Consider the following 15,768-nt stretch of genomic DNA (forward strand, 5'->3'; position numbering starts at 1 on the left):
ACAGATCCCAGCTATTAGAGCAAGAACTCACTATGTGACAAAAATTCTTGGGAAAACTGGAAAGTAGCCTGGCTGGTCCTAGGCAGAGACCGAGTTCTGACATTAGGTTGACTGCACAGAATTCTCTGTGTGGCCCCAGTCTGTTCCCACTGTCCCTCTCTTTAAGCCTGTGAGGGGCTGGTGATCTTAGCCAATGGCAGATTAGCTAGGAGCTTTCTGCCATGTTGTTTCAAGGCTCAGGCACTGCATGTGAAGAGGAAGGATGACACCAGGGCATTTATGAAACCCATTTGAAAAATTCCTGGCTAATAAAAGAATTCCAACAATTCTACTACACTGTGCTTGTGATTTACTTACTATTGAGTTCTCGCTTTCTTACCAGGCTGACATCCCTTTCATCAGCTGCCCACCAACAGCTCAAGGTTGGCACAAAGAATGATCAGGAGAAAGAACAGGAAGGAAATTGAGAAAGGGAAGTTGACGTTCATTGATTGAAGAACCACAGAGACTAGCATCCTAGTTTCTGCCTCACTCCATTTCTCCCACCATTGTTACCTCATACTCTGAGTTTAGATAACTTGTTTGCTAAAATGAAGCTTTTATTTTGAATTGCTAAAATCTACTCATATTAATTCATTGTTAAGAATAATATTAGAAATTACCTGAGAAAAAAGCAAAGTTCCCTTATGTATATCCCAGAATGTATGTATAAGTCAGGATTTCAGAGTTAAAAGGGACATAAAGGGCAGGATTTTAAGAATCTGCACATTTGATGAGGGCAAGATGGACTCTTTTATACAGAAAGACTCTGGGAAGATCTGAATGGAATTAAGTAGGGTAAGCCTCCCCAGTAAGGTTACAGGATAACTACAACACATTCAGGAAGATGGGGTTTCTTATGCTGTTTTCCTAACTTTGGATCTCCAGCAATACTTTCCCCTGGCCATGTGACTCCATGTTCTCCTCTCTGATAGGCCCTTCCTCACACAGCTCCTTGGGTTTGCGCATTAGTTTCTGACCTCTAACCTGTCCGTGGTAGGTCACAACCCTTATAACCTAGGAATGTGGAAATCAAAATTTTCTTGCTTCCCACACAACTCATCAATGCCTTTCCCAAACTGTGGTACCCAGAACTGAATAAATCTATTCTCTTTTTGTATTTGGACAAACATCTCTGTATAAATCTTAGTTCTTCTCTAGTCCATCTGGACTCCTAACAGGCCTAGATTAAAGGAGGAAGAGAAGACATATTAATTAATGAAGCACACAGTAGTGCCAATTACTATGCTAAGTGCTTTACAACTATTATCTCATTCGATTTTCAAAACAACCCCCAGAGGAAAGTGTCAGACTTTAAATTGACTTGCCCAAGGTCATGCAGCTGTTAAGTATGTCTGAGGCTGTATTTGAACTCAGGTCTTCCTGACTCCAGGCCCAGCACTAGATCCACCCTACCCAGCAATACAAATGATTAACATCATTTTGTATTCACTGCTGCATAGTAAAGATTGAATTTAAACACAGCTAGTCAGTTCATAAGTATTTAAGTGCCAACTATGTGCTAGGCACTGAGTAGTATGCCTAACCTGTGGTCTACCCACCCTGGAATGTGGAATGGAAAGACTATTTATTTACAAGCCATGGGACATTAGGAAAGACTCTCAAGGCCTCTTTTGCTCATCTGTAAAATGTTGGTTATTGTTGTCTGTCCTTCATTTTTGAAGAGGACCATGACATCAGAGAAATGACAACATGACTTGCACTTGACTTTGTTTGAGTGAGGGAGGGCTGTGCAAGGTCACCGGTCTCACTTTCTCCTCCTGAGCTATTTGGGTCCAGTGACCAGATATTCATCAGAATGACTGGAGACAGCCCAGGATGCAATGGAAGACCTTGAAGGCCTTTTAGGCTAAGGCCTTTTCAGGTACTCACTTAAAATGAGGTAATGCCCATTCAGTGGAAAGGCTTCTTTAAGAAGTAGTCAGAGGGATGGCCCCTTTAAATAGAAAACAACAATGGGTCCCTGCCCAAGCTCCACTCAATGGCCGTTTTTTGGACTCTCCTGGCTTAAAGTGAATGTCAGTAGTAACTGTTTCTCTTTCAAAAATGTTGGTATAAAACATTTTGTGCTACCTACCCAAGACTATGGGAAGGAAAGTATTCTGAAACGCTACAACTGACACAGAATTGTGCCCTTTGTACTCCCAGAATCTCAGAGATGAGAGGACCCTTCAAGGGTCCTTCCAATCTGAGCCCTTGCTTCTACAGCTCCCTGACAAGTTCGGTCACCTGGCTCCTACCTGAAGATTCCCTATGGTGACCAAATCCTCGAAAACCCAGGGGTGTGGGCTCCGAGCTTCCTTCCCAGCCCTTAAGGGATCCAGCCCAGTGGCCCCCTCAGTTCCCACAAGGCTCTAGCCTGAGGCATTCTCTCTTTACCCTTCCAGCCCAGAAGAGTCCAAGGAAGTCCCCCCGCCCAAACCCATCCTCCACACAACCACCCAATTGTGGGTCTAAGAATGGGTATATCACCATAGCCCTTCCGATCCAAGGAACCCCCCCAGACATTCTAGGACAAACCCCGAACCGGCCGGGCTGCTTCCCACCCACCTTCCAGATTCATTCATTACACTATTCCCATTCACGTCTTCAGCTCCCATACAACTGGCCACGCCCCCTTAGTGACGTCACGCCACGCCCCCAAGCTGTCCTTCAGTCCTCCTCCGGGTTCTTGGCTTGGAGCTTCGAGGCTATCCAGGCCATTTGGGGGGTTCTGCCCCTCCAGTGATCAGCACAACAGTAAGCGCTTAATAAGTGTTTGCTGGACCGGAACCAGCCCGTCCGCGATGCACGTGGCTGCCTTCACAGGTCCAACTAAGCGACACCAACGTAGTAGAAGTCAAATCTACTCCCCCCCACGCCCCAATGACCCCCGGAAATTGTTTCCTGACATCCGGGATCCCCACTCCCAGGCCTTGCCCCCACCAATAATAACCCTTCCCTTTCCCCTCACAGACCCCTCCCCTCCCCGATTCCTCCCTTCCTTTCACAGACCCCTCCCCTTCTCTCTTCTTTATTGACTCCTCCCCTCCTCCTCAAGCACCTGCGTCCCATTAGACTCCTAACCACCTCCCGCCCTGGCCGGGCCATTACCGGAAGTGTCTTCATCTGGAAACCGGGAACGCTCTAGCCTGCACAAGGCCGCTCTCTCTGCCCTCCAGGAGAGCTTCGCGCAGCGCCCTTCTCCGACCGTGGGGTGGCGACAGTGCGCTGTGAAGGGAGCCACTCCGGGCTTCTCTGGGCGAGGGGACGCCTTTTTCTATGGCTCTCTGACGCACGCCCGGTGCAGGTGGGAGGTGGCGCGGGCCTAGGCGCAAGCGCAGTGGGTCTTTGGGCGGAGCGCGTGACCGGGTCTCCATGGCAACGCCGCACGGCGGGGCCTGAGGCGGGTCCAGGGCAGTCTGAAGGAGGAGCCGGAGGCGGCCGCGGCCTCGGCATGGATGCTCTGTGGGGCGCTGGCCCGCGCCCGCCGCCACCCGACCTGGACTCCTCGGAGAGCCCGGCCTCCACCCCAACTCAGACCCGCCGGCTCCGCCGCCCGCCGCTGCCCTGGGCGCGCTTCTCTAGCTGGCTCGAGTGTGTGTGCGTGGTGGCCTTCGACCTGGAGCTGGGCCAGGCCCTGGAGGTGAGGGAGCCTGGGGGCGGGGCTGGAGAGGGGGCTGGGGGCGGGGCGGTGAGGAGGTGAGGCGGCGGGGGCGGGGCTGAAGAGGGAGGGGGCCCTCGGACTTGGAGGGGAGGGGGCTGGGGGCGGGGCGACGAGGAGGTGAGGCAGTGGGGGGCGGGGCTGAAGGGGGAGGGGGCCTCGGACTTGGAGGGGAGGGGCGGGGGCGGGGCGACGAGGAGGTGAGGCAGAGGGGTCGGGGCTGCCCGGCTGTTAGGACCTTGGAGCTGGGCCAGGCTGGGGCTTCGGCCTGTCACAGAGAAGGCCCTGGATGAGTGTCTGGTGAATGAATGAATGAGTGAATGGCCGGGGAAGGAGCCTTGGAGGGGCCTCAGCAGAGCGGCGGAGAGGCCGTCTCCTCCCGGGGACAGCCGGCAGGGGTGGGCCCTGCTGCCCTCACGGGCCCGCTTCGTCCCCACGTAGCCCAGAAATGTAGCCTGTGTTGTGCCTTATTTTAGAAATCGGGCGTCGTTGGGCGATATATCGCTCAAGGTCAGAAAACGATACGGGGCCCACGGTAACATCCTGGGCCTCCCCCACATCGGGTTTCTTGTCTCGGCCCACATCCTCGGTAACAGCACCCCGAATAATGACTCGCTTTACTGCTCGCTGCTTAGCCTCGTCCTCCTTCCCGGACCGACATCTCTCTATCCCCAAGTCCCGGCAGGAATCTCCAGAGGAGGATGGAGAGTTAGTGACCCTTCTATGGTCAGACAGGATCTCACCCTAGAACTGGGGTGAGAGGGAAGTAGTGTGGGAAATAGGAAAGATGGCTCCTGCCCTGGAAAACGACGTGGCCTAATTGAGACAAAACAAACCATTAAGGAACAATTCAGTAACCTTGTGAGATGAGATTGTGTTATTCATGGAGATGGTCCCTTAATTCCAGAGAAAGGGTAGGTGAGCACATATTCTGAATGCCCCCAGAGGACTCTGCCTTCTTTTGAACTCTTCTGTTTTTCTTATCCTTGAAAAATTGATGTCTCCCCAAGGCCTCATCCTATTCAGCTCAAGGGTGGAGCTCCTTGTATTGGCATTGCCAGTGTGTAACCCAGTGGAGGGAGTGGGAAGGGAATGGGCATTTATACAGTACCTGCTCTGCACCACGTACTGTTACAGGGGCTTTTTACAAATATCAGACCCTCACCTGCCATTACAGTCTCCATTTTACTATGAAGGAAACTGAGACAAAAGAATCAAATGATTTGCCTAGGAGCACACAAGTGTCTGTGGTTAGATTTGAACTCGGGTCTCCCAGACTCCAGGCCTAGCCTTCTGTCCACAGATCCACCAGCTGCCTCATAAGGTGCCTTGCAGATAAATGCCTGTGAACTGACCAATGGTAGAAACTTGAGATACCATCTTACCTTCCCCTCTGAGATTGCCTCCCATCTCCTCTGGATGTTGTATATAATATATGTCTCTGAATACATGAGTGCATATATGTATTCATACATATGCATCTATTTACATACTGTCTGAGGATGTGAGTTTGAGGGCAGGGCTCGTTTTGGTTCAGGGTTTTTTTAGCCTTTGTTTATATCTCAAGTGATATGCTAGACAGAAATGCTTTTTCATTGATTGAAACTGAGAATTTCAAGTGTGTGGAAGAACGCTTCTTTGGAAAACGTAAAATCTTTTAAACCAAGTTAGAGCAAATGAAGAAAAAAGTCTAAGTCATGTCTTTGGGGGTACAGGTTTTAAGCTTGGAAAAGAGAAGACTTGTGGATGTGATTGCTGTCAGGTGAACTTCATTTTCACCAAGCATTGATTTCATGCTGACTGTGTGCCAGGCACTTGGATAGATGTTGGAACTTGTCTGGCTGGGGGAGGGGGGCACAACCCAAGACCAGTGGGTAGAAGTTACAGAGAGACAGATTTCAACTTAATAAAACCTTTTAAGGGGAAAAAAAAAAGACCTTGTTAAAAAGAAAAAAACAGTTAAGATGTGAGTTTCCCACCTGGAGGTATTTGAACAGAGGATTGATGACTCTCAGTAATCCTACTGAAAGAATTCCCCCATGGCTAGGAATTTGATGATTTCCAGCTCCAAAATTGTATTGTTCAGCAAATCCTAGTTGCTGGATCACTGTGGTAACTAGCAGTTTTCACCTGGATCCTGAACCTTTCCACATTAGGGGCAGAGATGACAGGAAAGGAGCAGGGATCAGAATGAATGTCCCCAGAGATGGGATGGTGGAGGACATGAGCTCTAGTTTCTCATCACTAATTGATGAGTCCAGATTGACTCATCTCTAAGGAAGAGGAGACTAGGGAGAGGAGGAACTGAAAGGACTGATGTGGATTCATGGGAAATATGAGGGGTGATAACGACTGAACCAGCACAATGTGGTCATGGGGTAAGATGAAGATAAGTTTGGAGAAGGGGATGGGGGTGAAAGGGTGAGGGGAAGGTAGCTTAGGATGAGAAGGGGGGACAGGTATGACACTGGGATAATTTTGATCATCAGGGGTCAAATAAGTAGGGGGTTTGGGACTTCATTTCAGAATGCAATTTTGTATGAGATGTCATTTTTATTGACTGTTTGCTGTGCCTGGAATGCATTCCCTCCCCATCTCTACATCTCAGTACCTTTGTCTACCTCATGGCTGCTCCCTCCAGGAAGTCTCCTCTGATCCCCAGGGACCCCCAGGATGGTTTACACATGACAGTCTACTACTTTATATCATTTACTGGTAATATATTGTTTAAAGCATAAAATCCTGAAATTTTAAAAAATCAGCTAGTTTCTAAATTTGGGGCTGATTTCTTGCCAGTTTTATAAGCCACACTTTAGGATTCTGGGATTCCTTAAAAGGTACAGTTGGTATTTCTGCTTCAGCCTGATCTCTGATGATTTTCCTTCACATCCTCTGTGTTCCAGCAAAACTGAACTGCTCTTAGTACCCTGTTCTCCTCCTGCCCTGTCCTGTTTCCCTTTGTTACTACATTCCAGAAGCCCTTCCCTCCCTCCCCAGTGAAAGTGAGTTCTGTCTCCCCGCCTCCCCAAGCTGCCCAGAGCCTTCTGTCTGAATCTCTCTTCATTAAGGACAGGTCCCATTCCACATCCTGTTCAACCTTTTAGCCAGTGTACTCCTTACTGGACTGGGCAGAGAGGGCCATTTTTCATCTCTGGATTATCAGTGAATGTCGAGGCCAGATTCAATTTGTTTTGGTTAAATTATCTCTTTTTTTTGTTCTGTACCTTTCCTTTGTTCCCACCACTGCCTCAGGTTTGGGGGTTGGTTTTTTTTGTGGATTTGACATCTAATACTGTCAGTCTGACCTGGCTGAATTCTAAGTGTGGGCCAGTTCTAGCTGTCCTCTGTCCCAAGGGTCTTAGGCAGGAACGTGTAGATGGTCCCTCATGGGACCATTGAAAATTAAGGTCATAAGACTCCTGCATTCTTGTTGCCTTCCCACAATTTCATTAAGCCTTATATCCACCCAAATACTTCTCTTTTGTAATGTCTATCTGTAGTTTCCTTCCCCCAACCCCAAGATGCCCTGTGTGCAGCTCCCTTTAGTCTCCTGCCTGCCCTCTCCTGGGCCTCTTAGTTCTTACTGTAACATCCATCTGGAATAACAGAGAGATCTTCTACCATGCCAGCCATGGTAGATGGCTGACAAAACCCATTCCAGTTCTCCAGATATTGATTAGGAGTATTTCTACTTTAAAAAAAAAAAGTCAGCTGGGAAGAGTTGGGGAGTGAGGACCAGAAGAGAACAGGAAGGGGGAAAGAAGGGACCTGGGAACACCCCTTGTCTGGGCTAAGACTGTACTGCAGAAGAGGAGGAGTGAGCGGGGCTCCATCCCTAACCCTAAATGTGCATGTTTGTACACCACACACACACACACACACACACACACACACACACACACACACACACACACACACACGCACACGCACACGTGCGCGTACACACATTCACAGAAGGTTCTTGGGATTTGCAGAGTCCATGTGTATCCCAGGGAGATGGTTACTGTTCATTCGGGGGCCTTGCTGACTAAAGGATTGCTGCCTGACCCAGGCCCACAAGTCTAGAAAACATTGAAGAATGAAGTAGACAGCCAATTACTGAAGCAGGGCAAAGAACAACCTGGCACTGAACTTCGCTGAGTGTCACTGGCGCTCTTAGGTCCGTCCAGTGGAAAGTACATTCAAGAAGATGGATTACCATGCTTTTTGCCACCAACCCGCAAGGACCATGGGACCTCTCATGTGCTCTGAGCTACACTCTCCTCTCAGTGTTGTCTCCCCCATTATAATGGGAGTTCCTTGAAAGCAAGAACTGTCTGGCTTTTCTCTTTAGGTTCCCAGCACTTAGCAAGTGCTCAGCACTTAATTTGTAAGCATCTAATAAAAGCTTTAATCATTCAGAGATGAGGTCTGGGGAAACAGAATTTGGAGTCTGGGCATCCTGACTGTTGCTTATGGCCTGTGTGCCTCCCCTTCTCAGAGCTTCTGAGCTCCCTTCCAGCTCTGACTCTATAATCTGGTTGGTTTTCTGCCTTGGGGACAGACAAGCCTTTGAAGCATCCAGAGCCCTGAGCCCTGACGATCTCTTGGGCTATGGTTGGAGCCCTGGGTGACAGAAGGGCCCACACTGTTCATTCCTTTTCTGCAAGCTCTTCAACCCCCATCACCCAGACTGGCCAAAAATGAATGAATTTCCTGTGTAACTCACAGAGGATTGGCATGTACTTGGCCTCCAGGGGAGAGGCTGGCTTGGCTAGCTTAGAGACAGGCTTCAGAGTACTGGCAGAACTGTCCCACCCAAGTGGAAGGGCTGCACTGGTCAGCAGACTTTCCCATCCCTAGACTGACACCCCAGCTTTTTCTTTCTTTTCTTATGCAACTTCCATTTCATCTTCCTTTTTTCAGTTATCAAGCATTTGTTTTTTTTCTCCCTTCCATGTCCTTCCCCATTTGAAAACCTTAACAACAAACCTTGTTACAAATATGCTTCATGAAACCGAACAGTCACAATTCTGCCTGGCCAGAGCTGTAAGTCTTACTCTGCAGCTTGGTCACTCTGGCAGGATGTGGGTGGCAGATTTCATCACAGCTCTACTGGAATCCTGATTGGTTATGGCATTTATCAGAGTTCTTAAGTCTTTCCCAGGTGTTTGTCTTTGTAACATTGTTGTTATTGCATACATCATTCTCCTGGTTCTTCTCATCTCATTCTATATCAGTTCATGTAAGTCTTCTCAGGTTTCTGAAACCTTCCCCTTTGTCTTTTCTTACAGCACAACAGTTTTCTCTCATATTCCTGTAGCACAGCCTGTTTGGCTATTCCCTGGGTGATGGGCACCCCCATGTGGTTCAGTTCTTGGAGCCTACACCAAAACCTCCCAACAAAACCGTATACATGTTTTGGTACATGGGGATCCTTTTCCTTTTTCTTTGATCTCTTTGGGGGAATAAGCTTAGAAATGGTGTTGATGCATCGAAAGGCATATTGTTAGATGTGCACCTGATGCTAGCACCCTGTTTGTTCAGATTTGATGTTAAGATTAAATGAGGCACTTGTGGGTCATTGAAAAGTTAACAAAAAGAGGTTTACCTTAGCTTATGTGACTAGGATATAGTAGCACTTCTATAGATTCCCCCCACCACTTTTTTCCCTGTAGAAATTCATTTAGTCAGGAGGGCAGGGTTCAATGACTCTCACAGTCTTCAGACTCTTATTAGTTGTGTGATCCTGGAGAAGTCACTTATCCTCTGTCTTCTTCAGTTTCCTCAGCTGTCAAAAGGAAATATTAACTACTTGCCTTTCAGGGTTGTTGTGAGGATCAAATGAGGTAATATTTGGAGGAAAAACCACTTAAGACAGTTCCTGGCTTATGTTTTTGTTGTTTGTAGGTGCCTATTAAATGTTCCCTTCCCTCTTCGGACATCCACAAAGCCAGAGAGGCCCCCAGCCACCCAAGCCATGTAAGCAGAACTAGACGCCACCCCTCCTTCTGGCTTGGGGAAAGGAGACATGCCCTGGTCTTATCACAGATAGGAACAGTTTAGTGACTTTGGGAACGTAATTCCAAAGCTATTGTTGCGTTTGTCCCTCATGCTCAAAGAGGGCCATGACATCAAGATGATGACATGACTTGCAGTTGACTTTGATTTGAGTGAGGGAGGGCTGTGCAAGGTCACCAACCTCACTTTCTTCTCCAGACCCATCTAGGTCAAGTGGCCTGATATTCATCAGGACAATTGGATGGCCCAGGATGCAATGTGAGACCTTGGCCCTTTTAGGCTAAAGTCTTATCGCATTCTCACTTTGAGTGAGAATTCAACACGCATTCAATGAACAGGCTTCTGTTCATTCCAAAGCTACAAAATGGCAGAGGCCATTTTGGAAAAACTTAGGTTTTTCTGACTTCTGGCGTAGCACTCCATCCACTGAGCCATCTAGATGCTCCAAGAATCTACTACTGCATCTCTTTTCCATAGCCCCCCAAATATTTGTTATTTTCCTTTTTTTTTTTTTTATCATTTTTGCTAATGTGATGGGTAGGACCTTAAAGTTGATTCAGTTTTATTTATTTCTCTATTCATGATTTGGGGAATTTTTTTTCATATGACTGTTGATAACCAAGAGGCATTAGAATATAAGATGTTAGAAATTTAAAAGACCTTGGAGATCATCTTTTCTAGTACTTTCAATTCAAAGATGAGGATACTGAGACCTAGAATTTAGGTGAATTATCCAGATTTACAAAAGTAGTAAATGACAAGCAGCTCCTTTAACTCAAAAGCCAATGCTTTAGAAAAAAATGAAGAAAGGAAATCTACCTAACTATAGCCTTTAACCATTTATCAATTGCCCAGATAAATTTGAATCACTTCCTTATATATCTTGGAAATAAGACCTTTATCAGAGAAACTTGTGCGGCAAAATTTTTCCCTATTAATTTCTCAAAATTCTCCTGACTTCCCAATGCTTCCCTTCTAATTTTATTCACAATAGATTTATGCAAAACTTTTTCCTTTTAAGTAATCAAAATTGTACATTTTATCTTCTATGATCTTCTCTATCCCATGTTTGGTTATAAAGTCTTCACTTATCAATAGATCTGAGAGGAAGTGTCTTTCTTGCTCTTCTAATTTATTTACTATATGACCTTTTATATCGAAGTCATGTATCCATTTTGAGTTGATCTTGGTGTATGGTGTGAGGTGCTGGTCTAAACCTAATTTCTCCCAGACTGTTTTCTATTTCATATCTAATATTCCCAGTTTAGAGGTAGATAGAAATTGTCAGGGGCCACCTAGCTAATAAATGAGGCCTGATTATTCACCTTGAACTCAGGTCTTCCTGATGCCAGACATAACTGTGCACTGTTGCTTCATCCAGATGGCTCTTAAACATAAAAATTCGTAAATACTGATGCTCTCTCAAATTTCTTTCCCAGTCCCTCAGCCTACTCAGTTTCCATGACCACAGATGGTCTCATCCTTGATCTTGCCACACCTAGTTTTGGGGTTCATAAACTCCAAAATCCCATAATCTGATCATATTCTTTTGCCATCTCATCTTTCCCTGGGCCTTTGTACTCAGCATGAGACCTCCATGCTCTCCAATTCTCTTTTCACTCCCAGACAACATAACCATCGTCTCTCAGTGTGCCCCTTTCTCTGTCTTGCCCCCTTGGTGAACTTGCTGAATTAAACACTGGACTCAACTCTAACCTTTTGCGTCTTTGTCCTCTCACCAATCACACCCTTACCAAAGCCCACTTGTGTATTACTCGCACCCTTTGCCCCCAACTCCTCCTATAATGCTGGATAGAACTGGAGAAAATCATTAAACAGAGCTGACTTCAGTCCACTGCGGATCAATGTTGCCTCATCTCTGCTGGGCTCTCACTGCAATGAGGCCAATATTCTATTCCTTTCTAGTCCATCTAATTATCCATTCCTTGGAACAGTGGCTCCCATGGCCACCCACCCTCCTGTCTGAGCACCTTGTCTCAGACTCACTACTAGAATCAGAGGTGTTTGCCTAGAACTCTCACTTCTCTCCCTTATCTCATATGAAGGATTCCTCCTTTGCCTCCTGTCTCAGATGAAGACGTGGTCCTTCACCTTGCCAAGACTAGTGCCTCTACATGTACCTTGATGCCAACCCTTCTTTGTCATCTCTGGCTGATTGTTCCTGTCATTTTTGCACTTCTCTTACCTCTTTCTACACTGCTGCTCACACACACACCCATTTCTTTCTTGTCCTTAAAAAACCCAGGTCTTGACTCTGAATCCTGCCCTCTGTGTGCTGCTTCTCCAGTATCAAGAGGCAGGATATGATAACATGACTTATTTTAAGAGGAGCACTACAACCAAGGTACACAAAGGACATATAGATTCAATTACAAACTTAAAGAAATAAAAAACAATTTAAAGGGCTAAAGGAATATTCAGTGCTCATGGCTGGGCTGTGCCAGTATAATAAAAATAACAATACTACCAAAGTTAATTTATACTTTCAATGCTATAACAGTCACATTACTATGGGATACTTTATAAAACCTGACAACATAAGTTACCTAGGAAAAAACTCCTTTTTTGATTAAAAACCACTAGAAAAAATGGAAAGCAATCTTACAAAAATTAGATTTATACCACTACACCTGTGTTTGTCCTTCGTTCTCGAAGAGGACCATGATAATGGTCAAGATAATGACATGACTTGCAGTTGACTTTGATTTGAGTGAAGCAGGGCTGTGCTAGGTCACCAACCTCACTTTCTCCTGCTGAGCCACTGTGTCCAGTGACCTAATATTCATCAGGATGACTGGAGATGGCCCAGGATGCAATATGAGACCCTGGCCCTTTTAGGCTAAGGTCTTATCACGTTCTTATTTTGAGTGAGATATACCCATTCAGTGAATAGGCTTCTTTAAGTAGTTACTCAAGGGGTGGCCCCTTTAATTAAAAAAAAAAATCAGACTGGGAGGGGAAGACCCTCAGGGTTCCTGGGTAAAAGAGAAACAGTTACTATTTAGTAATTACCACTATACTACAATACTTTCTAAATGGATATGCAACCTTGATATTAAAGATCATATCATGAAAAAATTAAGAGAAATCACATACTTCTCACAGATAGAAGTATGAAATCTGTTTTTAGCCAAACAAGAGAGTTAATTGCAAAAGATAAAATAGATAACTTAGATTATCTGAACTTGAAAAGTTTCTGCACAAAACAAGTGTATCTAAGATAAGAAAGGAAGAGGCAAATGGGGAAAATTTTCTTTTTTTATCACATTTCTCTAATAAGGGCTTGGTATCCAAGATATATAAACAATAAATGTACATAAAACTAAGTCATTCCCTGATGTATGTTCGTCCTTTGTGGCCGAAGAAGACCATGCCATCAGAGAAATAATGAGATGACTTACACTTGACTTTGTTTTGAGTGAGGAAGGGTTGTCCAGGCTCACTTCTCCTCCAGAGTCATCTGAATCCAATGACCATATATTCATCAGGATGACTGGAGATGACTCAGGATGAGGCAATTGGGGTTAAGTGACTTGCCCAAGGTCACACAACTAGTGAGTGTCAAGTGTCTGAGGTGAGGTTTGAACTCAGGTCTTCTTGACTCCTGCACTGGTATTCTATCCACTGACCACCTCACTGCCCCCATTGCCTGATAGATAAGTAGTCAAACGACATAAAAAAAAAAAAACAAACCCAGTTCTCACAGAAACACCTGCAAAGTATTTAAAACCACATAAAATAATGCCCCAAATCACTAATACTAAGGGAAATGCAAATCAAAACTGCCCTGAGTTTTTAACTCGCACCCTGCAAATTGTGAAAAAGGACCCACCCACCCCCCAAAAAAAGAGATGGCAACATTATCCAAGGTGGTGAATACCATCGAATAGGTTCAGGGGAAGTTATGGCAAGATAGACACATTGATAGACATTGTAGGTGGAGCTGTGAAATGTTACAAATGTTTTGGAAAGCACTTTGGAATCATGCAAATAAACTAACTAAAATGCCCATACCCTTTGAACCAGAGACACCATTTCAAGATGTATATTATCCCCAAGGAAGCCATCCATAAGAAAAGATTCCCAGATACATCAACATATTTATAGTAGCACTTTTTGTGAGAGGAAAGAATTCGAAACAAGTAGATGCCCATTGATTTGGGAATGACTCCGTAAATTATGGTATGTGACTATAATGAAATATTATTGTGCTGCATGTACTGATACAGAGTAAAGTCAGTGGAGCCAAAAAACCCCAATTCTCTGTAATGACTATAACAATGTGAAAAAAATGACACACTAAAAAGCCAAAGTCAATATAATGCAAATTGTTTTATTTTGTTTTCTCTCGATATGTGAACAAAACATTTTAAACATTTTAAAAATTTTTAGTTCCATATTCTCTCCTTCCTTCCCTCCTTGAGAGGGCAAGCACTTTGATTATACATGTGTAGTCCCTTGTTAGTCATGTTGCAAGAGAAAATGCAGACCAAAAAACCAAAAATCATAAAATTTCTGCTTCAGTCTGCATTCACAGTTCTTTCTTTGGAGGTGAATAGCATTTTTCATCCTAAGTCCTTCAGAAGTCTTGGATCTTTGTTTTGCTGAGAATGGTTAAATCAGTCACAGTTCATCTTTGTATAATACTGCTGTTACTGTGTAATGTAACGTAATTATGACAATCCAGAAGAACTAGACCCAGGATGAAGAGAGATAAGACCCCCCCCCCCTCAACTCTTCCCTTGGTGGAGGGGGGATATTAACAGGGGTTGCACACAGCACATGTTTTTGGACCTTTTCATTCTATTCATCAGGTGCCCTGATTTTTTTCTTCTTTTTCTTTTTCTTTTTTTTTAATCTTTAAAAATACTGTTATATAAAATGACTCTTTGGGAGGGTAAAGGGAGGGATACTGGAAATAACTGATCATGTAAGAAACAGGACATCGATAAAAATTTATTTAAAAATAAAAACAAAATTAGTGATCCTGTCAATATCATGGAACCAGATTAAAATGCAATTGGGAAATGTTCAGCAAGTAAATAAAAATATAAGACAATGTATATAAATGTTAATTTGTGGTTTTCTGTTTTTACCACTGATGTGGAGTATAATTTGATACTTCTTTGATACATTTTTAACATACTAAACATTTCCAGATGTGTCTAGATTCTTACACAGAGATATAATTCTAAATTGGAAATTTAAGACCCATTGGGTGGTATTCACCACCTTGGATAAATTGAGTACCCTTGCACCAAACACCACTAGAACAGAGGCCCTATTTATAATCTTCACAATAACAGATCACATTTATATGATAGTCTGTTTGAAAAGTGCTTTGAGTGTGTCATCATTTTAGCAGAAAAAAAATTAAGAGAAAATTTTCTTTACACCAAAAAAAAAAAAAAAAGGCGGGGGCAAGGAGATGTCCCATTTTAATGTTTTATTAGTGCTTGTTTTTTACCCAGCATCTTTCCTTAACACCAGCTTAATAACCAGACAAACGTTTGCTGTGGAGGCAGGCCGGCCTGGTCCCATTTGTGGGAACTTCTGTATCCTATAATATCCAAGTCTTCTGATCCTTCATCCTGTCTTGGAGCCCTCGAAAGCAAGAGGTCCCATCATCATTGCCGCCCCTCCAGCTGCTCTTGGGGCCATCCTCACAGCACCACACAAGGGCCTTTCTCGTTCTCTTTAGTCTTCATTTCACATTTCTGTGCCCAGTCCTCATGTGGGCATTTCATTGCCCTTCCCAGCCACTGAGGGCCATGTGGCTACGTGGAAGCCGCCCCCAAGTCACACTGCAGAGACAAAGGCAGGAGGGGCTTGGATCAGAAACCTCATTCTTCCTCTCTTTGTTTTGGAAGCAGGATTGCCATTTTCACTTTGTGATAACCTCCAAAATAATTCCAGGTGATTTAATGAAAGCTAATTTACTAAGTCAGAAAAATCCTCATTCCCTCCAGCTGGGGCCTCAGTAGCCGCTGTTCACCTTTAGCACCTTTAGTAGCCAATCATTGCTGAGAAGCATTCCTTTTCTT

The 15,768-nt window shown here is 44.7% G+C and overlaps 1 protein-coding gene across 3 annotated transcripts in view; it reads left to right on the plus strand.

Moving 5' to 3' along the window:
* Nucleotides 1-3,399: 3,399 nt before the first annotated feature.
* DENND6B (DENN domain containing 6B) overlaps nt 3,400-15,768 on the plus strand; it is a 29,691-nt gene continuing 17,322 nt past the window's right edge. Inside the window, exons 1-2 of one of the 3 annotated variants that reach the window (XM_072596451.1) lie at nt 3,400-3,685; nt 9,593-9,664. In XM_072596451.1, the coding sequence (XP_072452552.1) occupies nt 3,497-3,685; nt 9,593-9,664 (261 nt within the window). In that variant the 5' untranslated portion in view covers nt 3,400-3,496. The remainder of the gene's footprint in view (nt 3,686-9,592; nt 9,665-15,768) is intronic. The other 2 variants (XR_011964295.1, XM_072596450.1) reach the window with 2 other exon arrangements.

This window comes from Notamacropus eugenii, chromosome 3, assembly GCF_028372415.1.
Source record: "Notamacropus eugenii isolate mMacEug1 chromosome 3, mMacEug1.pri_v2, whole genome shotgun sequence".
Classification (NCBI taxonomy): domain Eukaryota; kingdom Metazoa; phylum Chordata; class Mammalia; order Diprotodontia; family Macropodidae; genus Notamacropus; species Notamacropus eugenii.